Here is a 26,273-nt window from a genome sequence, read left to right on the forward strand (position 1 = left end):
AGCAAACTCAAGCCCTTTCTAGATATGGACACAATGTGTTGTTTTTCTTCAATTACAGAGGATGATTAATAATTATAGACAGCCTACTGGTTGTATAAATAGTATATTCACTGTCCAAATAACAAGCTATGAATTTGAATTCTACTGAATGTGGTACACAATTTACCACCCCATATGAGACAACCATTCTACTTATTAAAAACTTGATGCAGCCTGAAAAAGTACTGTGTTTAGTCTCTAGAGTGGAGGAACTGAATTAACTTTTATCATACACACAATGGGTTTACAACTTCTCAAAGGTGAGCTTCATATTAAAAAAAAAAAAAAAACTTCTGGAAATGCATATGTATTCCATTCAATAACCATTTCTCCAATTAAAAATCAACTTCTTATTCCCTTGTAAATCACACTCTGATATAACTTCCAAGGTCCAAGGATGGCCTCTTCTTCAGGCTTCTCATTCTTTCTCTATTCTACTAATTATCCCTTATGTATTTATTAATTTGATAAAACTCTCTTACCAAATTAAGTCTCATATCATGTAATCTCTTCTTCACTAAGTTTGAATTTACATTTCCTCAATCTATCCACAAAACATTCTAGAATCCAGACATTACCTTTGTTACTATTCATAACATCAGTCTCATCAGCTTACAAAATGATAATGAAACTGATGCAGCTTTATATTTTGATTTACATGGATCAAAATTCATTCACTGATGTGCCAATGCAAAATGTCACATTATTGGTTATAAAATTTCTTAGTTGTCCAAACATTATATTTTGATGGAGGAGCAGAGTGAGATTTGTTTTGGTGATAAAAATACAGTATAAACATTATGTTAATTATCATATTTCCATAAGGGTAAATGCCTGCTGTGTTTGAAACTGCATATTATATCAAAATACTGTTTTTAATTTTCTTAATTAATGATGATAAAGCAGCAGAGTGACTTACATAAAAGAGGTATATCGTTGTTTTAGCTTTTTTTTTTTATGCATACTATTTAAAATTAATTTTTGAGCATGGTTTCTGGACTTCTAGATTCAGGATATTGCAAGAGTATAATATAAAAGACCTACATATAAAGCTTTTTGAATTCAGAAAGTTTTAAATGTAGGTTACACAAAGTCATTTTGTGAACAGGTTAATGACATCTGTGGTGTACACAATATGATATTTTGTTTCCCTTCTTATGTCTTTATCAGTTAAATCCTTTTCTTAATGTCTGAAAAATAATGAAAATAAATTTTTTTCAATTGTAAAAATATTATATATTTTTGTCAATAACATGAAGACATCAATTTCTACACAGTTCCTATCAAACAGCAAGTAACAAAATTATGTAGCTCCTTCAAATGCTACTTCAGTTTGAGCTTCTGCAAAGAAGGGACCCTGATTACAGTACCCTTTCAATTTTAAAATGGCTTCTGTGCTAAAAGAACTGGATATAGTTGATGATTCAACTAATGCTTGAACAACACCATACTTTGCTTCTTTTCCTTCTTTATTTGTTTCTGTTGAACGATCTAATATGTATTCCAGAAATCCTCCAAATGATGCCAATTCCTTTTGGCCCCATAAATGGCAACTTATGACTTTAATAACTAGAAGCACAGCACATCGAAGATCAGTAAAAGGCTGCTTGCATAGGTCCAACAATAACTGTGTAGGTTCTTTGGCTAATGATCTGTACCAACTTTCTGTTAAAATTTCAAGATCTGGATTATTTTCTTCACTCTGGGGAAAAAAAAAAAAATATATATATATATATATATATATATAAAATAAATTGTATACTGAAAATGAATATTTAAAGTTTAAAGTTGCTTCATTGATGATATTTTGCACAAAAATCCAGTGTATCAAGAGAGAGAGACTGTGTACAAGATAACAAAAGAAGAGGTTCTACATAATATTATGACACCTCTTCTTCACTCTTCTTTAAATAAAAGTAGGTCTGTTTTAAATGAAAATAAATATTCTCATATTTGATCTCCATCCTACATGTGTTTTCACATACACAAAACAAACATTTCTAAAGTTGGTAGGAAAGGGAAGGAATTTGAAAAGAGAACAAAAAATGATTTAGTATATCTGAATAATAAAAGTGAAAAATGTAAGATATCTGTTATATTTGAGAATGCTCAACATAACAATAACTGTGTATATTGCAGCATATAGAGCACACTGAACAATTATTTACTTATGTAATTATCTCCCACCTCTCTAGCTTAGTCTAACTGGGTTGGTACCTGTGGACAAGGAGGAAGAAATATATATATATATATATACAGTAAAACCCCATTTTTACGTTCCTGCAATTTATGTTTTCCTGCTATTTTTACCTCATTTTCTGTTGGTCCCGTCTTAAGGCCTATTCTTATGATATATTGTTTTCCCACCATTAACAACTTGATGTGGATGTTATTTCCTGTGACTTGCGTTTTTTCTCAGATGGCAATACTGATTTTCAAAACGATTTCTGTGGAAATCTGCGCATTTCTGTTCCCAGATGGCGTTGCTTTCGGCTGTAGTTTCGTTTCTGCCATCACGGTGACTTGCACGCTTGCAGCAGTAATGTAGTGATGAGCGATACAGTGATTTTTCAATCACAGTATGAATTGATATTGCAGAATTTCTGCTACGTAATTTAGCTGTGAAAGTTGCTTTCAAGTTGCGGTGGTGGATTATCCATGTTAGTAACATGGAGAAAAAAAAGACAGAAAATGTATTTCGGTAGAAGAACTGCTAAATGTACATGTGTTCCGGTGGCATGCCGGAACACATGTACATTTAGCAAAAGATCTTGGACTCTCCGTGTCCACTTTGAACACGATAGTAAAAAACAGGTCAAGCATTGAACTCAATGCAAAGCAATCTGGCGCTATGTCAAAAAAAAACGAAAAGCAAAAACTATCAACAATTAAAGATTTTTTAAAATAGATAAATGTAAGTAATTGTAAATTCATTTATTTTCAGTTATTCAATTTTGTAATCTAGTATGTAGACTCACATACTAGCAGTAAGTCATCTTTTAGCCTATTTTTAATGTTTTTTTTTACATTTCCTGCTATTTACACTTTTTTCCATCAGTCCCCTGAAAAGTGTAAAAAAAAAAAGGGTTTTACTGTATATATATATATATTTATAATAAGAGTGACAGCTAAGTTGGATAAAAGAAATGGCTACATGATGATTCTGGATTTTGCAAAGGCATTTGAGAAAATACCACATGGAACTCTGTTATAGGCAAATTAGAACAAATGGGAATGGATATGACACTGGTATTGTGGATAAGAGAGTGGCTGCTGGATAGATATCAAAAAGTGGTATATGGTGGAGCAGAATCCAGGTGAAAGCAGATGACTAGTGGTGTGCCACAAGATACTGTGCCAGGACCACTACTGTTTAATTTGTACACAAATGATATAGGAAATAATTTGAAAAGAAACATTCAGTTGTTTGCTGACAATGCAAAATTAGGTAGAGTAAAGATGTGGAGAGCTTGCAGGATGATTTAAAGATGTCAGTATGAGCAAAAGATAATGGTTATCAGTTTCATGTGGAGAAACGTAAAGTTAATCTTTGCGTTTGTTGTGGCTTATGTAAAGTTATGCATTTTGGGATAAGCTGATTACAAGCAGTGTACCACATTGATGGAACTGTACTCCAGGAAATAGATGAAGCTAAGGGTGGGGATAGATGGAGAGTTGAAGTTTAGAGGACATACTGCTAAGGTTGCTTAGGTAACTCATAAGATTAGTTGGCTACTGAAGAACATGCTAAGAAGTAGAGATAAGCAAGTTGTTATTCCTCCTTATAAGGCCTTGATACATTCACACCTAGATTATTGTGCTCAGGTCTGGTCGCTTGAGTTTCTCGGGAATGAGGAAATGGATTTAGAGGCAAGTGACCAAGATTGTGATTGGTTTGCGGAATGTACATATGAGGACAGATTGTGGATGTGTGGATTGCAGAAATTGGTTGATACGCAACAAAAAAGAGGATATGATAGAAAGATTTAAGTTACTTAAAGGGTTTTATAGGATTGCTGCATAGAAAATGTTTCAGCACTCAGCTAGAAGGGACAGAAGAAAAAGGGGCAGAAGCTAGGGATTTAGGGGTGAGGGTAGATGGAGAGGATTTTTTTTTGCCATCCCTAGAAGTTGAGTATAAGGTGTGGTTAGTAAGAGGCATAAAGACTAGATGTTTTGCTTAGAGAGTTGTGAATGAATGGAATGGGTTGCCAGAGTCAGTTGTTAGTGCTTTGTCTGTTAGTGGGTTCAAGAAGAAGTATGATTGATTCTGTGGATAGTTTAGGTCTTTTGCAATAAGTCTTCAGACTCCATGGAGTCTGAAGACTTATTGCAAGAGACCTAAATTTTATAAGTAAAACTTAAATAACCTTATCTTCTACAAGTTTGTTGAAATGTGTGAAACAGTGCAGTATTTACAAAGCTTTTAACATAAAGTAATTGTATATATGTGAATACTGAGTAATACTGGGCATGAAGAAACACGGAGCAACAGCAGAGTTGACAGTAATGACCAACCATGATGTGAGCAGCCAAAAACTGCAGTTGATGATTTCCATAAGCAAGAAGTTGAGATGTTAATCACAGAAAAATTAGCTCATAAGTCAGAGATCACTAATGCTGAAACTGAACATTAGACTATCACAAGTCAATAAAGTCAGGATTGTTATGCTCTTGTGTCAAACTTTGTATTTTTCTTTCTTTAAATATTATACTTAGAATATCATATCATTCTTTTGTTAATCGTTTCCCTCAATATTTTAAAAGATAATTTTGAATCTTGACTCTTCCAGCTAAATTTTTATTTTTTGTTCTTTAAGGGCTTTTTCAATACTTTTGTTTCTGTTATTTCAAAAGACTTTCTGAGTAAGCCAAATCTGAATAAGAAGCCTTCCATGTAATTCTTGCACCTGAGAGATGATTTTTTTTTTTTTTTTTTTGCTTTCAATCCAATCTTATTCCATTTCATTCCAGATATATTTCAATCAAGTCAAATGACATGATTTTATCATCATCATCAAATTCCTGCCATGTACCCTCGTCAAGGGGTGTATAGGATATGATAGTACTATATGAAAAAAATTACATCATTACTAACTTCCTATCTACAATTTTCCTCCAAATCAGTCTGTTAGTTGTCAAGACTCCAACATTATCAGATCTTATATTTCTATCGTCTAAGGCACTTTGTACCGTATCAATCCACCTATATCTTGGTCTTCCTCTGGGTCGTTTTCCTGCCAACCTGGCAGAGAACACTTGTTTTGCTAATCTTTCCTCTCCCATTCTATTTAAGTGACCATACCATCTGAGATTAGCTCTGCTAACGCATTCCTGGATGCTGACAATGTCAAGTTCTTTCCTAATATCCTCGTTTTTAATATGATATTGCCATTGATGCCATCTGTTCACACCTATAATCTTTCTCAGGACTCGCATATCTGCGGTCTCCAGTCTTTGGTCAAGTGTTTTACTTCTGACCCAGCTCTCAGATCCATAAGTTAAAACTGGTTTGAAAACTGTCTTATATACAGCTAATTTAGTATTCCGACTAATTATTTTAATGTTAATCAATTCCATTAGGAAATTGTTGAAAAGTATAGTCAAGAACAAAAGGGAGAAGAAATGTGCTACTGAAGTGTATCTGGCAAGAAAAAAAACAATCATAGAAACAAAATGAATGCAGAATATGATCTATCTACTGAGATAGATAACATTCCTTGTTGTGATTACTCAATTTATATTTAGGGAAAAGCAACCATATCCAGTTTATGAGCTATTTTTCTTGGGTTAGTTATGAAATAATATCTCTTTCCCAACACACTGAGTAAATTTTTATTTTTAATATAAATTGTAAATATTTTTGCCAAAATATGACTCAAAAAAACAACAAAAAATCCAAATAACAAAGTACATAAAAAACCTCTTCAGAAAACAAATTCTTATACAAAAAAACTTCCACATCCACTTCAATATTCATGGATTCAATTCAAAATTAAATAAGGCACACTACTACTAACATGCATCAAAAAGCTTAATTGTTATTTCTTATAGAACATCAAGTGAATTTCTCAAAATATCTACTCTCTTCACCTCAACTATCCAAAATACACTCTGCATGATTCTTTCCAGTAGAAAGCTAGCATGTGTACATTTCTTAGATTTGATATTCCATGACAAAGATTACAAAAACTTTGAATCATCTCTTTATGATCTGCTCTTTCTTGCTTGGAGACTTCAATAATTACAATTTAAACTGGCTTTTGTTATCTAATTTCACAGATCAAGCAGGAAGAAATGCCAGAATATCAAAAAAATCATTATATCAACACTGTGGACCCTTTCTGAACGAGTTTTTCCTCCATGTGTACTGCAGATGTCAGCTCTCCTCTCAGGTACTTTTCATAGCCCACAGGCTGACCCCCCCCCCCGCATACAAATCTCAGTCTTGTATTCTTTACTACTAACAGTAGCGATTTGGAATTACCTACATGATTTCTGCATATCTCTCTCTCTTTTCTATGATTACTGTCCCAGCTCCCTGTTCCAAACTGACCAAATAACTAAAATAATACTTTCTAGAATAATAAGGGCCTTTGTTGAAAACTCCACAACTATCCCAGCTTTGGTTCTCCAACAAATGTACCAAAGCAGTTCAAGATAAAATTTCAGCATATCTCAAAAACCTGCAATCAAACCACTCAGCCTACACTGCAATCTCTAACACCTAAAAAAAAAAAAAATTAAAAAAAAAAAAAAAAAAAAAAACCTAAATCAAACTTTAAAAGGACAAATTTGCCTCCTCCTTTCTCTAGTCCTCTGCCAGAGAAATGGCATATACTGTTCATAACAGTACACTGTATTCCTTTCCTTTAATTTGACAAACATTGACATATATTTGATAATTTTATTAACATAGTCAACTAAATGGATAGAGTATTTTTACTGTTATTTTTCTTAAAATGACAATGATGACAATTTGAAGATAAATTGTCATCATCAAAATTTTTTTTTGTTTGTCTTTCAAAGAAAAAAGCAACTTTTATTTTCTAAATTCACATCCATAAAAATAAGCAAATAACTAAGTATTCTCTTGTGAACACACATAAAAAATGTATTACCTTAATCTCTAAAATATGAGAGACTGCTATGAGACTCCTAACCCTTATGCTGTTATGACCAGTGCTGATTTCTTGTCCTAATATATTCAAACATACTACCATCTCATTTTCTGAAAGAAATATTATCATGAGAACATATACTACACACTAAGTGAATACATATAAATCTCAAAAGTATAACATCTCAAGGCTAGAAGGGAAGGGAAGAAAGTGGACAATCCTGTGACCATCATGCCAGCAGATTTTACAGATAAGTATTATGATTTACTGAAATTATACTGTGATACACATTTTCAAAAAGATACACAGTGAGTGACATGATATCTGAACTATTAAATGAACCAATCACAATTTGAATTAATTTATTTTTCAAGTTAGTTTGTTCCATTATTAGTCACAGAGGCAAAGTGGCTGAGCCTTTTTTGAGGATTGCTGCCTTTTGCTTTGTATATGTTATGACCAGTGCTGATTTCTTGTCCTAATATATTCAAACATACTACCATCTCATTTTCTGAAAGAAATATTATCATGAGAACATATACTACACACTAAGTGAATACATATAAATCTCAAAAGTATAACATCTCAAGGCTAGAAGGGAAGGGAAGAAAGTGGACAATCCTGTGACCATCATGCCAGCAGATTTTACAGATAAGTATTATGATTTACTGAAATTATACTGTGATACACATTTTCAAAAAGATACACAGTGAGTGACATGATATCTGAACTATTAAATGAACCAATCACAATTTGAATTAATTTATTTTTCAAGTTAGTTTGTTCCATTATTAGTCACAGAGGCAAAGTGGCTGAGCCTTTTTTGAGGATTGCTGTCTTTTGCTTTGTATATATATGTTAAAAAAAATGATAAAAACTGATTAAAAATGATTGTTACATGTCTTCACTTTTTTAATCCTATAATCAAAGAGCTACAATTAAATGAAATTGCATTAAGCATTCTAGTCAACATGTAAATATTTCATTAAGTGTGCATGAAAATATTTACTAGTAATTTTGTTTAAACTTCTAATATTAAATGTAATACAATCCATTTTCAGTTTCATTTTAGAACAATATCTTGATCTTCCATTTTCAAAGATTGTACTTAGTATATATATAATCATATTATGATAAAATCCTTTGAAAATCTGAACTGATATGACATATATATATGTTTACTGCAGCAAATGTCATAAATCTTAAAATTAATCTTGCGTTAGCAACCTACGAAAGATGTGATAATTCATAATAACTACAAAGGCCTATGTTCGACCTATGTTGCAGACATGCATTCATATTATACTTTGTGTATGTTTTTGTTTGTTATTTAAGCATACTCTCTATTCTACTTTTTTTAAAGAGATTTTGATATGGAGCCTCTACTAACATTATAAGGAGAGGAAAAAATTGATAACACATTTTGAAAAGTGGTTTAGGTAATCTGAAGTTTGTTACATAAACTACATCTTAATCTCATTGCAGAAAGTATAAGATACAAAGTTTTTATTTTATTTTTATTTTTTTAAATATCAATCTCCTTCACATGAGAGGCCGTAAAATGTCCAGCACAGCAAGACTTGCAGGGAGGATGAGGATCTACAGAAACTATACAAAGAAGAAAATATGTAATTTATGTAATAAACTGTCATATTAAAATAGTTATCGAAATATTTTTTCTTACTGAAACGTTTAATTTCACAGATGTATACAATTAAATGTACTTACTAAGAAAAATTATCCCAGAATTTTTTATTATTATTATTATTTTCAGTCTATAAATATACAGCTAATTCTCTTTTCACACGACTTTTTTTTAAACGAATTCGAAATAACACATTAAGAAAACAAACGCAATTTATTTTTACATGGTATATTTTGATTTAACATTCAAATGGTGCTTGTTTTTAAAATTTCTGTTTGAATTCAGTTCCGTTAAAAAGGATATTTCCATTATAATTATCATTTCCTAGAACAGTACATATGTACTTAAATTTTGGGGAACCCCTCGATACTCCATGCTATAGAATGTAGACAATTGTGGCAACAAAAAAATCAATTTTTGCAGTTACGATTTCCCAAAGTTAAGCTGACAGATAATCTGTTATATTCACTTGCCGATGGTTCGTGAAAGCAGAAGGGTGCTATGCTGATTCCTCAAAGTTAAGTTGGTCAGTATATAGGTCAGCCTCCAATACAGGAGGCTGACCTATATAAAGCTGCTTGGAAGGAGTTATGCTGTTTGCTAAACAATCATTTCTTGTTTACAATTTGAAATGTTTACACGTCTTGTGTTTTGTTCATGAAAAAAAAAAAGTGACAATGATGAAGAGATTCCACTCACTGCAGGATTAATTAAGGGCTTCAAATGGCTAGTAAATTGCAAAGTCCTTTTTTTATTACATGATCCAAATACTGAATGAGCTGAACAGTTTAAATGTGAAGTCATGTATGGTGTGACACTAAGAATTATATAAAGATCTAGTCAAAAGGATCTCAACAATTAATTACAGAGTTCATGGTAAAGAAAAAAATCAACCTTCAGAATTATTGGAAATTAGTACTAATTTAGTTCCTTTTACTGAATAAATGTTTAGCCATTGCAGTATGAACAAGACGACTAAAGTGTTTTAAGTGATGGAAATGATTTAATTCCGGTCTCACACAAAAAAATGTCAGAATGTTGGCTACTGTCAGAAAGTGACGGCGAATAAGATTTAACTAATAACCATATCCGCAGGTGTATTTGGGCTTTTCCGAATTTCTGTTTTATTAGTGACACACTATTTTCTTTAAGAAAGATATATATGTATATACTTGAAATAAGTATTTAAAATAAAAAATATTCCATTAAAATTAAATAGAGTTTTATTATGATTTGCATATGTTTTGTTTGAAAATAACTCATTGTTCAGATCGGGTTTTCACATCTGGAACCATTCTTCTATTTTTTCATATGCACTGTATTCTTTTTTTTTTTGTGGTTTTTTCTGGAGCCAATCTACCATGTAAATGGAGAATTGGGTGTACTTTTAATTCTTGAAGTAATATTTCTGTTTTCCCTTATCAATTAAGGTAAACAATAAAACAGTAACAATACTTCACTTGTTGAAATATGTGGTCAGTAATCATCCAAACTGGAAAAATAACTACTGGTTAATAATAATATTTGAGCATTTGTGGTTGAATATGATCTATATGAGTTGGCTCTCTACATTTCAAGTTTCTGATGGCTCCCCCCCCCCCCAACACTTCAAGTGTACTCTTACTTGCATTCCTCTTGATTACCTTTTACCACTTTTCTGTCATTGCATTCTCATTTAGCAAGCTTTCAAAGTGATTTTTACATCGATGTAGGATAAGATACCTTTATCAATTAGTCAGTGCATGCAGAATATCTTCAGGGTATTTTTTTTAATTATTTTTATCTCTATCATTTCCAAGTGTCCCCCCCCAGTACTTTTTTCCATTTCTAAGCTTTTCCAATATGCCATGAAAACATTTGGCAACTTTCATAATATTTATCTTCTATATTCTTATCAAAGACTTTCCATGACTTTTGTTTAGCTATACTCTCAAACACTGTTAGCTTTCTTATATTTTTCTCTGTATACTCTTTGGCTTGCTCAGATTTCTTCTATTCTAGGACTGCCTCTAAGTTCTTGTATCAACTATGAAGTACTGATTTTGGTATCCTTGTACAACTTCCCCACGTTCTTCCATAAACTCACCCAACATTTTTTTTCAGATTTTTACATTTTCTCTGACTCTAAATTAAAAATAAAGGTTTAGAAATATGTTATATAAAGTTTATCTCCTAAATTAACAATTTAGATTTATAAATATGTACTTGAAATAAAATAATACAAGGAAATAAAAAAATACACATATAGAGGGTCCTCGAGTTATGTCGGAGATCCGTTCCTAAGGACCGACGTAAGGCGATTTTCGATACAAGTCGGAATTACCATAAACTAAGTTACTTACCTAACCTAAAACACCCTAAAGTCATACATATATATCAAGAAACAGAACTAGGCCATAGGAAAATGAAAGGGAGAACATAACTATATAGTACAGAAAAATGACAAAAATGAAACTGTAATAAAAAATTGTACCACAGTCGGGACTATTATGTCCCGACTGTGGTATGACTTAAGTTCAATGCGTGGCCGATGTTCGTTGGCGTTTCTCCCTTTTTTTCCCTTTTAATAATGTCTAATTTCACTTCTAATGTAATGGCTTTCCTTTTCTTCGACACACTGCCATCGGAAGAGTCTGCTTTACGTTTCGGAGCCATATTGAATGGCAAAAAGTCACAAAAAAACACAAACACAAAAGTGAGAGAGTGGATGTAAACAACAAAGCACATGGTACCCAAAGAGTGTATGCTCGGACCAAAGCGACGCCACCCCTCTCAAACAAATGACGCATAACGGCGCATTCTTCTGCCGCGCTCACAAACAAGTTCATGCGCGACGTTTAAATTTTACGTCGCGCTGCTTCAAGTCGAAATTTCTTTTTTAAATTATTTATGGGATTACTGCCATAAAGTTGAAATGATGGATGTCGAGGACGACGTAGGTCAAGGACCCCCTGTATTGAGTTATAAAACACAGCAGCAAAAGTTTCTCCATAGTGCAATTGCAAGAACAACGGAACTTTGTGTCCTTCGATTGGAAAAGGCATAAGTTTGATTCTCGTTGTGATGAGAGGAATCTTTATATGGATTTTTTTTCAATTGAAGGTGAGTTAGCCGATCTCAAGTAGAAGGGTTTTTTCCTTCCAGAAAATCAAGTTTTTCATCCCACATACAGACATATCTGCCATGAGTACACATGCCATTTACTGACAAAAAATACTAGTGATGGTGGGCAGTAGATTAGGGTTCCCATAATGTTTTACTAAAATCTAGGACATTCTGAAATTTTTACTGAAAAAAAAAGGGACAGTTTGTAAAAAAAACAGGACATGTTACAAATTAAGAAAACCAAAAATAAAACTATTATATATGTTCCACTTTAAATTAAATACTGCTATAAACATACATTAAGATTAAATCCACTTTAAAAAAGGATTATTAATCACAAACATATTTAATTAGAAAAATATTTATCAGATTTATGGACCTGTTCAAAAATTTTTTTTTTCTTTTGATATTTGATCATAGAACTCAGAACAAGAGAAATTCTTGAAGTTTATTTTTCACTTGGTTCTTCTTCTCTTCCGTCTAAGATGGGTTGAGTCTTCTCTTGAGCAGGATCTTCCAGTCTTCTCTATTCCTTGCTTGGTTAGACTATAATAAATTTAGTTTAATCCTTTATCCAAGTGTAAGCAAATGGATACTGAGACAAGGAGTGATGAGAGCTTGGTCCACCTTTGTCCGGAGTTGCCTGGTGTTGCACTACCTTGCCTCAGTCCTGAAGATATTTTCAGGTGCAAACTTTGTTTGCTTACACTTGGATAAAGGATTAAACTAAATTTATTATAGTCTAACCAAGTGAAAAATAAACTTCCAACATCTTTCTCTAAATCAAGAGTAATTCAATAATAAGGTGGTACACCTGGCTCCTATAGATAAATACGACCTCTCCTATTGCTTCTGCCTTAGTATCTCCATGTATGGGCTGCCTCCCACTGACTAGACCTCAATAAAGGTTGAAGCCGGTCTGGGTAGTGACCCTTCCCTTAATGCATAGCAATATACATGTCCGAAAGGAGATGTGCTTTGCATTATGGGAGATACTGAGAAAAAGTGATGAGAGCTTGGTTCACCTTTGCTCGGAGTTGCTTGGTGTTGCACTACCTTCCTCTGTCCTGAAGATATTTTCAGGTGCAAACTTTGTTTGCTTACACTTGAATAAAGGATTAAACTAAATTTATTATAGTCTAACCAAGTGAAAAATAAACTTCCAACATCTTTCTTCTAAATCCAGAGTAATTCAATAATAAGGTGGTACACCTTTTGGCAACTCCTATAGGTAAATATGAACTCTCCTATTGCTTCTGCCTTAGTATCTCCACGTTTGGGTCTTCCGCCTACTGACGAGACCTCAATAAAGGTTGAAACCGGTCTGGGTAGTGACCCTTCCCTTAATGCATAGCAGCATACATGTCCGTAAGGAGATATGCTTTGCATTATGCGAGATACTGAGACAAGGAGTGATGATATCTTCATCCACCTTTGCTCGAAGTTGCCTGGTGTTGCAGTACCTTGCCTCAGTCCTGAAGATATTTTCAGGCACAAACTTTGTTTGCTTACACTTGGATAAAGGATTAAACTAAATTTATTATTATAGAAATTCTTAAAATATGTTTTTACAATGATTAAAGCTTTTATTGTCTCAATTTTAAGTCTGTTTTTTTCATCTGTCCAGAGCGCATTTATTAATGAAAAAACACGTTCAACAGCTGCATTAGTTCCTGGTAGTGCTAAACAAAAACTAACTAGGCATTTAATACTCCCAGAATTTATACCCTACTTTGATCATTCTGTTCACTTCACACTTCAAATTTGCTTTCGCAATATTTTTTCACACATACAAACTCATCAAATAAGTCCTCTTCATTCACATTAAAACTTGGTGACACTGTCAGCATGAATATATAGCTTTCTTGTATGTTCTTCCAAGTCATAGGATCCTTTCCCTTCAAATTAATCCAATCCATAGACTGAAGAGGTGTGAGAAATGGTGTACACCATTCCTGAATATATTTAATACAGGTGCAGTAGAAATCTACCTGCATAGCTTTCAAACTTTTCAACTGTTATGTATCCTACTTTTTGTAATTCTTGCAACTGTTTTCTCACAGTAGTTGTAAGAAACTTTTCTGCCTTCCTACAATTTAACCTTTCCACCAGTTAGTTTCATCCTTCACTTCAATTACTGTTATATCTTGGTTTTCAATACATTTAATGGTATCATAAAAGGTTTTAACTGGCTGGCAAGAAAATGCAGGAGTGTAATTGAAAGTGTATTTTCAAAGAAATTTTTGAGACTGATAGGACATTTGTCAATAGAAAGAAAATATGACTTCAATAAAGGGAACATGTCAATAACCCTCTGGATTGAAGGCAAAAGAGAGAGCCATCTTATCTTGCTGGTACCCAAAACAGTTTTATACTCTGTGTTTGTGAATTCACAAAATGATTTAAGTTCCTCAACTTGTACACAATATATGTGGATAAATCTTGATAAATCTTGTTATTTATTAACTGAAGATCGATAGGTAAGCAATTTGAAGCAGTCTGCACAGCATTATGTATCATATGTGCAGGGTAACCAATTCTTCTTCTTTCCACCAACGTTTGTATTTTTTTTATCTGCTGATATAGCAATAACCTTTTTCAGGAGATCTAACTTCTGTAATACTTCCAACACATAAGAAAATAAAAGTTCTGAAGTTTCACCACCTAAATTAACTAACTCCAACACATTCACCTTCACACCTTTTTCGGGATGATAGTATCTAATGACCAGAGGCGCTAATTTCATGTCAAAGTGGTTTGATGAATCGATTAGTACTGATATAAAACAAACTTCTTTTAGCTCTTCCTCAATCTGCTCTGTCGCTAATGGCACAATAACATTGGTTATTATTGCCTTGCACTTTGTTTGCGAACACCTGAATTTATCGTTGAAAAGCTTTTTCATGATGGTTGTTGTGCAGTCCATGGAGTTAAAGCTGTGGCTATGCACTGCTGTGTGATATGCAAGGGTTGCTTCCTGCACTGCCAGTGATAACTCTTTTTCCCTTTCACTCTTGGTTTTCACAATTAAAAAATTACTTAGATTGCAGTTAGAAGCCTTACTTCGAACAGCAGCTTTATGTTTTTAAGTTTTCACGTGGCTGACACTACGTCTGACCGACCACCACGCGAAATGCAAAATTTACCCTTAGATAAAGTAAATTCCACATTTTCATCCACACTTTTAACGAAAGGAAATTCTCTTCTAATATTATCATTAATACTGCACTTACATTTCGACATTATAGGGCTAGAAAATGATAAAAATTATAACACGCAAAGTATTGATCAAGTAAGATCCTGTTATAACAGAAGCATGGGAAAAAAGAACATCGGCATTAGTTGCTATCAGTTAGTTATATTATTTATAATACTAATGATTATTATTATAAATAATAAATAAATAAAATTTATTATCAACGACATTGTAATAGAAATTGGTACTAAATACTGCACTTACGTTTCGACATTATAGGGCTAGAAAATGATAAAAATTATAACACGCAAAGTATTGATCAAGTAAGATCCTGTTATAACAGAAGCATGGGAAAAAAGAACATCGGCATTAGTTGCTATCAGTTAGTTATATTATTTATAATACTAATGATTATTATTATAAATAATAAATAAATAAAATTTATTATCAACAACATTGTAATAGAAATTGGTACTAAAAACGAGATAAAAGCCGTTTATCCATTTTTTCCTGAAGGATACTTAAAAAAGCAGGACTTTAGGAATTAACTCGGGATATTTTTATAAAAAACAGGACTGTCCCGGGAAAACGGGACGAATGGGAACCCTACAGTAGATGGCATTGGTGTAGATGATGATGATTGTATTAGCAGTTCTGTGTAGTTGGTGGATTAAATGGTGGAGACAGAGAGCTCTAGAGTAGATTGCCCTCCCTAATGAGTCTTTGAACTCCTTGGAGGTGTCACATAATAATAATAATAATAATAATAGTAATTTTGACCAGTGTTTTTCACAAAGGTTTTAGCATAGACCAAGTTACTACTTGATTTAATGGATTTTATTTATGACTGAAGAAATTTTAAAAACTCACCAGGAACTCAAGGTGTGACATCTTTAGATAGCAACTTACTCTTTAAAAGGAAAACATCTTTTTGTTATATTCTTCGCAAAAGAGACACGACTGCCACTGCTGCATCAAGTGCAGCTATGCAATGCATGCCAAATATTGAGCAAAATCATGTAGAACGAAAACAATAATTATAATAATAATTTGTAACCATTCCTGTTTCAGGGTAAAAATAAAAAATTCAGGACACTGAAAAAAATGTACAACTTTTTTTATGTAGCAAACATTTAGTAATGATGGTCTGCATATATCAGGGGTGTTCAACCCGTCGATCGCGATCGACCGGTCGCTCTCATGTATTCCTCCTTACTTACAAATTTAATTAAAACTGAAAACATAATATTTTATTTATCATTATTTTGTATTATTTTTAATTCGCTTTAAGTGTATTGCTATTGTTTATTTATTTTTTGTTAAAATTGTCAAATCAGTAATTTTCTTATAAGTCCAGGTAAATGAAAACATCTTTTTGTGTTTGGATCAGTGGAAGTCAAACAGCAAGCCGAGTGAATACGATTATAAGCAAAGTGTAAAAACTTGATTGTAGCTCAAATATTAAATATTCCAAAGCACATTACATCGATTTTTTTACTTAGGTTAAGTCCCATGTGAATATTGTAAAAAAATAAACTTTGTCTTGGAATTTGTATTAGATGTTTTTGTAAATAACTCTTTTGAAGCTAACTGTATATACTGCTTTAATAAGAATATGTTAGAGTGTTAAAAACAAAGACAATGTTTTTGACTCTGAAGCTGTATATGGCGGCATTAGAAAGATTGTTATTGAAACTTGTATGTATGAGAAAGACTCGTAGGCTCTAAGTGTAAACATCTCCGAAGTCAGTCAGAAAGAGTTCAAACAACTTTCCGATGGCCAGCAACTTACAATCAAAAGAAAGCGGAGGAGAACAAAAGGCGTGCCGAACTTGAAACTTAAGATGAAAGACTCATACCGATTCTTTGGGGGTTGCAAAACTTCATGCGAGGTCTCAGAGGAGGCCTAATAAAAAGGGACTGAAGCAAGCAGAATGGGTCCCGGTTCTAGAATTGCTGTCAGAGAGGAGGCTGCCTGGTCCAGAGTCGCCATCAGAGAGACTGCCAGATCCACGTTGCTTGAGAGATAAGTTTCCCACTTCCAGAAAGGAGCTTCTCAGTTCGAGATGTCGCTAGAGAGAGACTACTTCTAGGCCACAGACAAGGTTTCAAATTGCCAGAGAAAAGTTTCCAGGCCAGGTTAATGTCAAACATTCACCAGTGTGTTGCGTTTTCATTACAATTTGATGAATCAAACGACTTCACTGATATTGCTCAGTTAATGGTATTTATTGGCATGGTATTTCAAGATTATTCAAGTGAAGAAGAACTTCTGAAAATTATACCATTATTGGGAAGAACTAAGGGAGAAGACATTTTTTAGGCATTTGATGAATTTGTGAAACAACACAAACTTCCGCTTTTTAAACTTGTGTCTATTACTACTGATGGTGCTCCTGCAATGATAGGTAATAAATCAGGCTTCATTTCATTATGTAAAAACAATGACAAATATCCAGATTTTTTAACGTACCACTGTATTATTCACCAACAAGTACTGTAGAGTAAAAGATTAAACACAAAAGATGCTTTGGATGTTTTGTAAATTCTGTTTGAGGAAAAGCCCTGCAACGCAGTTATTTAAATTACAGGCAGATGATGATAGGGAACGTCTGTTGTACAATAATGTTCGCTGGCTCAGCAGAAGTCAATTTTTAGAAAGATTTCTTGTATTAATTAACGATATAAAAAATTTTCCTAATGATAAAGGAGATATTTATATATATAAATAAATATATATATATACAACGAAGCATTCCTTGATTTGGTTAAAAAAAAATTTAATAAATATGGGAGATATCTAAATTCACAGTCATTTATATTTTTCTTTAATAAAAGAAAAATATAAATATAAAAAACTTTCCAACAAAGTATTGTTGGAAAGTTTATATTGAACTTAACATGTCAATTAAATTTTTATCTCTACCTTGTAACTCTAAATTTAAATTGCTTAATTTCGTACAGAAATCTACTAAAGATAAGTGTAACAAACATCTTTTATCACTCAATTGTATTTTTTATCACTTTATCTTTTATCACTTTATATATAATATATATATATAAAGAATTTATTCGTGAAATAGAATTAGTTGAGGAAGAAATAAATTCAAGATTTAAAGATTTTAATAAAACTGAAATGATTGCATATTTTATCAATAATCCATTTCAAAAAAACTTGAAAATCAGAAATTTCAAATAAAATTAGTGGGCTGTTTGATATAAACCAAGATGAAGTAGAACTTGAGATAATAAACATTCAGAATAGTTTACATTTAAAATCAATAAAAATGAAGTCATTTGGAAGTATGCACATGAAAAATTCCCAATATTAAAGGATATTGTGTGAAAAATTCTGTCGTGTTTCAGATCGGCATACTTGTCAGAATCCGCTTTTTCAAATATGACCGTCATAATAAATCAATTAAGAAACCAAATTACAAATGATCGTTTGGATGATTGTCTGTGATTGGCCACTTCTTCATATAAACTTGACTATGAAAATATTGCGAGGTCCAAACAATGCCAAATTTCACATTAACTCTTTTTTTTTTTTTTTTTTTTTTTTTTTTTTTTTTTTTTTTTTTAATCAACCAGCATTTCCTGTAACTTGTGAGTTTGTGATCAATCTGTTGTTTATTCTAACTTTGGTATTCCAAAATAGAGAAATAAATATTTTATTCCAATATATTTGTCTTTTTTTTTTGTTGAATTAAAATATTTGTTGTATTAAAATAATTAAAAGTGATAAATAAATTTTTAAATACACAAATAAAGTTTTTAGTTGTTTATTTGTGCGTAATCAGATATCAGGTTGGGGGAACGTGATCTATATAAGAGAGTAGATCACCGAATAACTTTTTATAGAAAAGTAGTTCGCGTAGTAAAAAGGTTGAACACCACTGGTATATATCATGTTAATACTTTCCCCTGCTAATACTTTAATTAGTCAGAAAAGACTTCTTTTATATATATATATATATATATAGAGAGAGAGAGAGAGAGAGAGAGAGAGAGATTGATTATTGATATTTGTTATTTATTGATATATATATATATTGATTTAAAAAGTGAGAAGAATGGAATGTGAGAGGATATGAAAGTGTTACTGGAAAAAGCAAAGCAACAGAGTGAGAAAGTAAAGTCTATACATCGCTTTTCAAAGTGTGTTAGGAGTAAACTGCAAGAATGGTAATGGCCATGAGCAAGTTGTGTATTTCAGTTCGTGTAGGAGGAATGATGTAGAGTTTTTAGATGTTTACAATGAATCTCAGTTCAAATCTGGTGAGTATTGTAAATGCTCACCGGATTTGGACTAAGATATCTGGAAAAAGTTTTGGGCAGTGAGAGAATGGACATGCAAAGAACCAAAACCAAAGAAAATAAAGCTATCAGAGGATGTAGATAAGCATGTGTTCCAGCTCCCTTATGATATGGTGATATTGAAAGATTGGAGAAACTGCATTCAGCATACTATGATCTCTATCTCTCAATTTCAAACTTATTAACAAAGATTCAAGGATATCTGGGATATGGAGACATTGCAAAGCACATATACTAATGACAGGAACAAGGATGAGGAGTTATTGGTATTGGCTAGCTTGGATTGCTCAAAAAATTAGACATTTTCAACTTGGTTAACAGACGAAAACACTACAATATATTTAGTTTAATCCTTTATCCAAGTGTAAGCAAACAAAGTTTGTGCCTGAAGTATCTTCAGGACTGAGGCAACTCATAGTAAAGATGGACCAAACTCTCATCACTTCTTGTCTCAGTATCACCCATAATGCAAAACATCTCCTTGCAGACATGTATAATGTTTTGCATTAAGGGAAGGGTCACTACCCAGACCAGTTTCCCTGTTTAAGTGCAGGGTAACCTCTCCAAAAATTCACGAGATCTCCTGGATCACCCAATAATGAGCGACCCGCAGGACCAAAAATTCAGAAACAGCATTGCTCCCCTCGATAACAGGCTCACCCTGCCACGAAGGACTCTGAGAACCAGTTGGCTCTACACCGTGGCAGGCTCCCAGACCACCAAGCAGAACCACTCATTTGCTCATCTGAGAGGTAACAGCAATGGCTGTGCTTCAGTTAACTTCACAGGCTACAGCATTGCCATTAATTACTCCCCCCCCCCCCACTCAAGCCCTGGGTGACAACAATAGCCGAGCCTCAGTTAAAACTTCATGGGCTACAGCAGTGGTTGGCAACTTTTTTTTAACATGAAGAGCGCAACACTGCAGGTGCCATGACAATCGTGGGCACAGTGTTGCCGACTCCTCCTGATTTAAATAATTAAACTTAAAATTACAATTGGCATGAATAGTTTTGAAATGTCTATATTACGTTTTTTAGAAATAGCCACACTATTATTGCAAAATAAACAAATACATCTGCCATTATGATTGATAAAGCAAGGCTCACATCTGATCTGAGATACATGCTAATTGTTAACATTAATATTCTTTACCTCTGATCATAAGTAGAGTGAGTTGTTGCCGTCATCTAGTTATCAATGCAACCGCTCTCACTATCCTTCACACCATTTCTAAACTTTGTTAGAACCCTTTGTTTTTAAGTATGTGTGTTTGTTGACTCACTCTGGCTATCAGTCAAAATACTCTGGTTTACAAAGATATTTCTAACCCTTTATAATGGATGCCATGAGCCCTCTGTAATTTTCAAATTTTATATTGTAGTCTTTATATTAAAAAGGTTGCTGACCTCTGCAAGATGTGCTTTACATTTATGGAAAATACTAAGGGAAGAGATCTGGAGCTTGCTCCACCTTTACTACGAGTTACCCATAAGGCACTACTTATGCTTGCATCCGCTGAAACTTTTAGTTTCTATATATTTGGCACGAAACTCTTCCAGTTTCTATATTCGGCTATGAAATAATGTTGGATTCAATATTCACTTAATTTGTACCATCATGTATTATATTTGCAGTGTTTTTTCTTTATGTTTTCTTGCATATACTAGTAATGAATGTATCTCTCAGATATACTGCGATCTACACTGCAAAATTACCGCTGCGATCTCCAAAACAATTTACAATAATTTCTCTGAAAGTGCACTAAAAATTCACTGCGGGTGCCATGGCACCCGCAGGCACTGCATTGCCAACCTCTGGGGCTACAGCATTGCCATTCATCACCTAAGCTTCCAACCAGTTTTGACCTTTATTGAGATCTCGTCAGTAAGAGCCAGACCCAGAAGTGATGATACTAAGGCAGAAGCAATTGAGAGGTCATATTTACCTATACGAGTTGCCAAAAGATGTACCACCTTATTATTAAATTACTCTGGATTACTCTGGCAGAAGCAATGGAGAGGTCATATTTACCTATAGGAGTTGCCAAAAGGTGTACCACCTTATTATTAAATTACTCTGGATTTAGAGAAAGATGTTGGAAGTTTATTTTCCACTTAGTTAGAATATAATAAATTTAATTTAATCCTTTATCCAAGAGTAAGCAAACAAAGTCTGCGCCCGAAGTATCTTCAGGAAGGCAAAGCGTACTAAAGATGGACCAAGCTCTCATCACTCCTTGTCTCAGTATCTCCCATAATGCAAAGCACATCTCCTTGCAGACATGTATAATGCTGCGCATTAAGGGACCTCTCCATTGGAAGTGCCATACCCAGAAGTGGTGATACTAAGGCAGAAGCAATGGAGAGGTCATATTTACCTATACGAGTTGCCAAAAGATGTACCACCTTATTATTAAATTACTCTGGATTTAGAAAGATGTTGGTTTAGTAATTTAATAATAAGGTGGTACACCTTTTGGCAACTTGTATAGGTAAATATGACCTCTCCATTGCTTCTGCCTTAGTATCATTGCTTCTGGGTCTGGCTCCCACTGATGAGACCTCAATAAAGGTCGAAACAGATCTGGGTAGTGGCCCTTCCCTTAATATATTGCATTATACATGTCCGCAAGGAGATGCGCTTTGCATTGCAAAAGATACTGAGACAAGGAGTGATGAGATCTTGATCCACCTTTACTACGAGTTGCCTCAGTCCTGAAGATACTCAGGCGCAAACTTTGTTTGCTTACACTTGGATAAAGGATTAAACTAAATTTATTATAGTCTAACCAAGTGGAAAATAAACTTCCAACATCTTTCTCTAAATCCAGAGTAATTTAATAATAAGGTGGTACACCTTTTGGAAACTCGTATAGGAAAATATGACCTCTCCATTGCTTCTCCCTTAGTATCACCACTTCTATGTTTGGCTCCCACTGAAGAGACCTCAATAAAGGTCGAAACCGGTTGGAAGCTTGGGTGATGAATGGCAATGCTGTAGTCCACAAAGTTTAAACTGAGGCTTGGCTGTTGCTGTCACCCACGGCTTTGTGTGTGTGTGTGTGTGTGTGTGTGTGGGGAGGGGTAATGAATGGCAATGCTGTAGCCTGTGAAGTTAACTGAGGCACGGCTGTTGCACAATCCCTCAGATGAGCAAATGAGCGACTCTGCTCAGTGGAGGGGGAGCCTGCTATGGTGTAGAGCCAACAGTTCTCTGAGTGGCAGGGTGAGCCTGTTATTAAGGGGAACAACACAACACTGAATTTTTGATCCTGCGGGTCGCTCATTATTGGGTGATCTGGGGAATCTCATGAGTTTTTTGGAGAGGTTACCCCCACACTGGGTCGAATAAAGGTCGAAACCAGTTGGAAGCTTGGGTGATGAATGGCAATGCTGTAGTCCACAAAGTTTAAACTGAGGCTTGGCTGTTGCTGTCACCCACGGCTTTGTGTGTGTGTGTGTGGGGAGGGGTAATGAATGGCAATGCTGTAGCCTGTGAAGTTAACTGAGGCACGGCTGTTGCACAACCCCTCAGATGAGCAAATGAGCGACTCTGCTCAGTGGAGGGGGAGCTTGCTATGGTGTAGAGCCAACAGTTCTCTGAGTGGCAGGGTGAGCCTGTTATTAAGGGGAACAACACAACACTGAATTTCTGAATTTTTGATCCTGCGGGTCACTCATTATTGGGTGATCTGGGGAATCTCATGAGTTTTTTGGAGAGGTTACCCCCACACTTAAACAGGGAACCGGTCTGGGTAGTGGCCCTTCCCTTAATGCATAGCATTATACATGTTGCAAGGAGATGTGCTTTGCATTATGAGAGATACTGAGACAAGGAGTTATGAGAGCTTGGTCCACCTTTACTATGATTTGCCTCAGTACTTCAGGTGCAAACCTGAAGTACTGAGGTACTTCAGGTGCAAACCTGAAGTACTGAAGGTACTTCAGGTGCAAACCTGAAGTACCTTCAGGTTTGCACCTGAAGATACTTCAGGTGCAAACTTTGTTTGCTTACACTTGGATAAAGGATTAAACTAAATTTATTATGGTCTAATCAAGTGTAAAATAAACTTCCAACATCTTTCTCTAAATCCAGAGTAATTTAATAATAAGGTGGTACACCTTTTGGCAACTCATATAGGTAAATATGACCTCTCCATTGCTTCTGCCTTAGTATCAGCACTTCTGGGTCTGGCTCCCGCTGATGAGACCTCAATAAGGGTTGAAACCGGTTGGAAGCTTGGGTGTTGAATAGCAATGCTGTAGCCCATGAAGTTTTAACTGAGGCTTGGCTGTTGCTGTCACCCAGGTCCTGGGTGGGGGATAATGAATGGCAATACTGTAGCCCATGAAGTTAACTGAGGCACGGCTGCTGTTGTTATCCTCAGATGACATGAGTAAATGAGCAACTCTGCTCGGTGGTGGGGGTGAGCATGCCACAGGTTAGAGCCAACACTGAGAGTTCTTCTCAGTGTCAGACTGAGTCTGTTACTGAGGAGAAGAACACTGATTTTTCTAGTTTGACCTATACTTGAACATTCAATAAAGATCGAAACCGGTCTGGGTTGTGGTCCCTTCCCTTAATGCATAGCATTATACATGTCTGCAAGGAGATGTACTTTGCATTATGGAAGATACTGAGACAAGGAGTGATGAGAGCTTGGTCCAGCTTTACTACGAGTTGCCTCAGTACTGAAGATACTTCAGGCGCAAACTTTGTTTGCTTATAGTTGGATAAAGGATTAAACTAAATTTATTATAGTCTAACCAAGTGGAAAATAAACTTCCAACAGACAAAAACACTGTTACAGAGGTAGAAAGTAAAGATACTGTATTTTCAGGAAGGATAGAGAGAACAGGAGGACCAGGAGAGGAGTTTGCTGTTAATTGCTGTTCTTCATGATATTTGGTGTGAGATAAAAGCCAGTAAATAAATAAATAAATATATATATATATATATATATATATGTTAAAGATACCAAGCAATTTTAAACCTGGTTTTACTCCATTTCCCAAGTAAGCAAACAGACTAAAAGTCAAGTTTGCGCCTGCAATTGATGCAAGTCTAACTGATCCCACAGGTAGTGCAGGACCAGGGCAACTCGTGGAACAAGCTCCGATCACTAATCTTAATATTTACCCTTAATGCCAAAACACATCTCCAAGAAAGGGGATGTATGATGTTTTGTATTAAAGGCAAGGGGCCACTACCCAGACCAGTTTCGACCTTTATTGAGGTCTCGTCAGTGGGAGCTAGGCTAGAAATACCAAGATTTAGTAATACAGAGCTTGTAAGTATTTCACCAAAAACAAGTTACTATAAGGTGTTTTAACCTTATTAAATATAAAAATCTCTGGAGGAGATATAAATGTAGAAAGTATTTTTACCTTGGGTATAAATATGTTAAAGATACCAAGCAATTTTAAACCTGGTTTTACTCCATTTCCCAAGTAAGCAAACAGACTAAAAGTCAAGTTTGCGCCTGCAATTGATGCAAGTCTAACTGATCCCACAGGTAGTGCAGGACCAGGGCAACTCGTGGCAAAGGTGGAACAAGATCCGATCACTAATCTTAATTTATATCTCCTCCAGAGATTTTTATGTTTAATAAGGTTAAAACACCTTATGGTAACTTGTTTTGGGTGAAATACTTACAAGCTCTGTATTACTAAATCTTGGTATTTCTAGCCTAGCTCCCACTGACGAGACCTCAATAAAGGTCGAAACCGGTCTGGGTAGTGGCCCCTTGCCTTTAATACAAAACATCATACATCTCCTTTCTTGGAGATGTGTTTTGGCATTAAGGGTAAATATTAAGATTAGTGATCGGAGCTTGTTCCACGAGTTGCCCTGGTCCTGCACTACCTGTGGGATCAGTTAGACTTGCATCAATTGCAGGCGCAAACTTGACTTTTAGTCTGTTTGCTTACTTGGGAAATGGAGTAAAACCAGGTTTAAAATTGCTTGGTATCTTTAATATATTTATACCCAAGGTTAAAATACTTTCTACATTTATATCTCCTCCAGAGATTTTTATATTTAATAAGGTTAAAACACGTTATGGTAACTTGTTTTGGTGAAATACTTACAAGCTCTGTATTACTAAATCTTGGTATTTCTAGCCTAGCTCCCACTGACGAGACCTCAATAAAGGTCGAAACCGGTCTGGGTAGTGGCCCCTTGCCTTTAATACAAAACATCATACATCCCCTTTCTTGGAGATGTGTTTTGGCATTAAGGGTAAATATTAAGATTAGTGATCGGAGCTTGTTCCACCTTTGCCACGAGTTGCCCTGGTCCTGCACTACCTGTGGGATCAGTTAGACTTGCATCAATTGCAGGCGCAAACTGGACTTTTAGTCTGTTTGCTTACTTGGGAAATGGAGTAAAACCAGGTTTAAAATTGCTTGGTATCTTTAACATATTTATACCCAAGGTAAAAATACTTTCTACACATATATATATATATATATAAAAAGAGAGAGAGAGAGAGAGAGTTGGTTGCTATAAATAAGACAGGGAGAGTAAAAGATGATATATGGATGATGTACATTGGCGAATTAAATGAGCACAAGGCAAGTAATGATTACAGGGACTTTTACTATGAGAACATAAATTGGAATGAGGAAAGAAAGAGAGAGAGAATGAAATGAAATTTATGAAGATATTGAGAAATAATTATCTGAAACAGCATGTGATCGAAGATACTCTTCACAAGGTTTCAGAGTGTTGTGTCTAGTGATAAAAATTTGTCCATAACTAAGGTAATCACTTTGTTTCCAAGGATGAGCAATCATGCAATCCTGACCTAGGAGGTAGTTAAGCATGTGGAATTTTCAATTAA

The 26,273-nt window shown here is 34.4% G+C and overlaps 1 protein-coding gene across 2 annotated transcripts in view; it reads right to left on the reverse strand.

Moving 5' to 3' along the window:
- Positions 1-1,250: 1,250 nt before the first annotated feature.
- LOC150110616 (26S proteasome non-ATPase regulatory subunit 5) overlaps positions 1,251-26,273 on the reverse strand; it is a 107,491-nt gene continuing 82,468 nt past the window's right edge. Inside the window, exons 6-7 of one of the 2 annotated variants that reach the window (XM_090395221.1) lie at positions 7,161-7,270; positions 1,251-1,741 (exon numbers count right to left, since the gene is read on the reverse strand). In XM_090395221.1, the coding sequence (XP_090251347.1) occupies positions 1,343-1,741; positions 7,161-7,270 (509 nt within the window). In that variant the 3' untranslated portion in view covers positions 1,251-1,342. The other variant, XM_090395229.1, reaches the window with a different exon arrangement.

Source organism: Typopeltis vanoorti, chromosome 1 (assembly GCF_054136105.1).
Source record: "Typopeltis vanoorti isolate ZY-2024b chromosome 1, IOZ_Tvanoo_1.0, whole genome shotgun sequence".
In the NCBI taxonomy this organism is placed as follows: domain Eukaryota; kingdom Metazoa; phylum Arthropoda; class Arachnida; order Uropygi; family Thelyphonidae; genus Typopeltis; species Typopeltis vanoorti.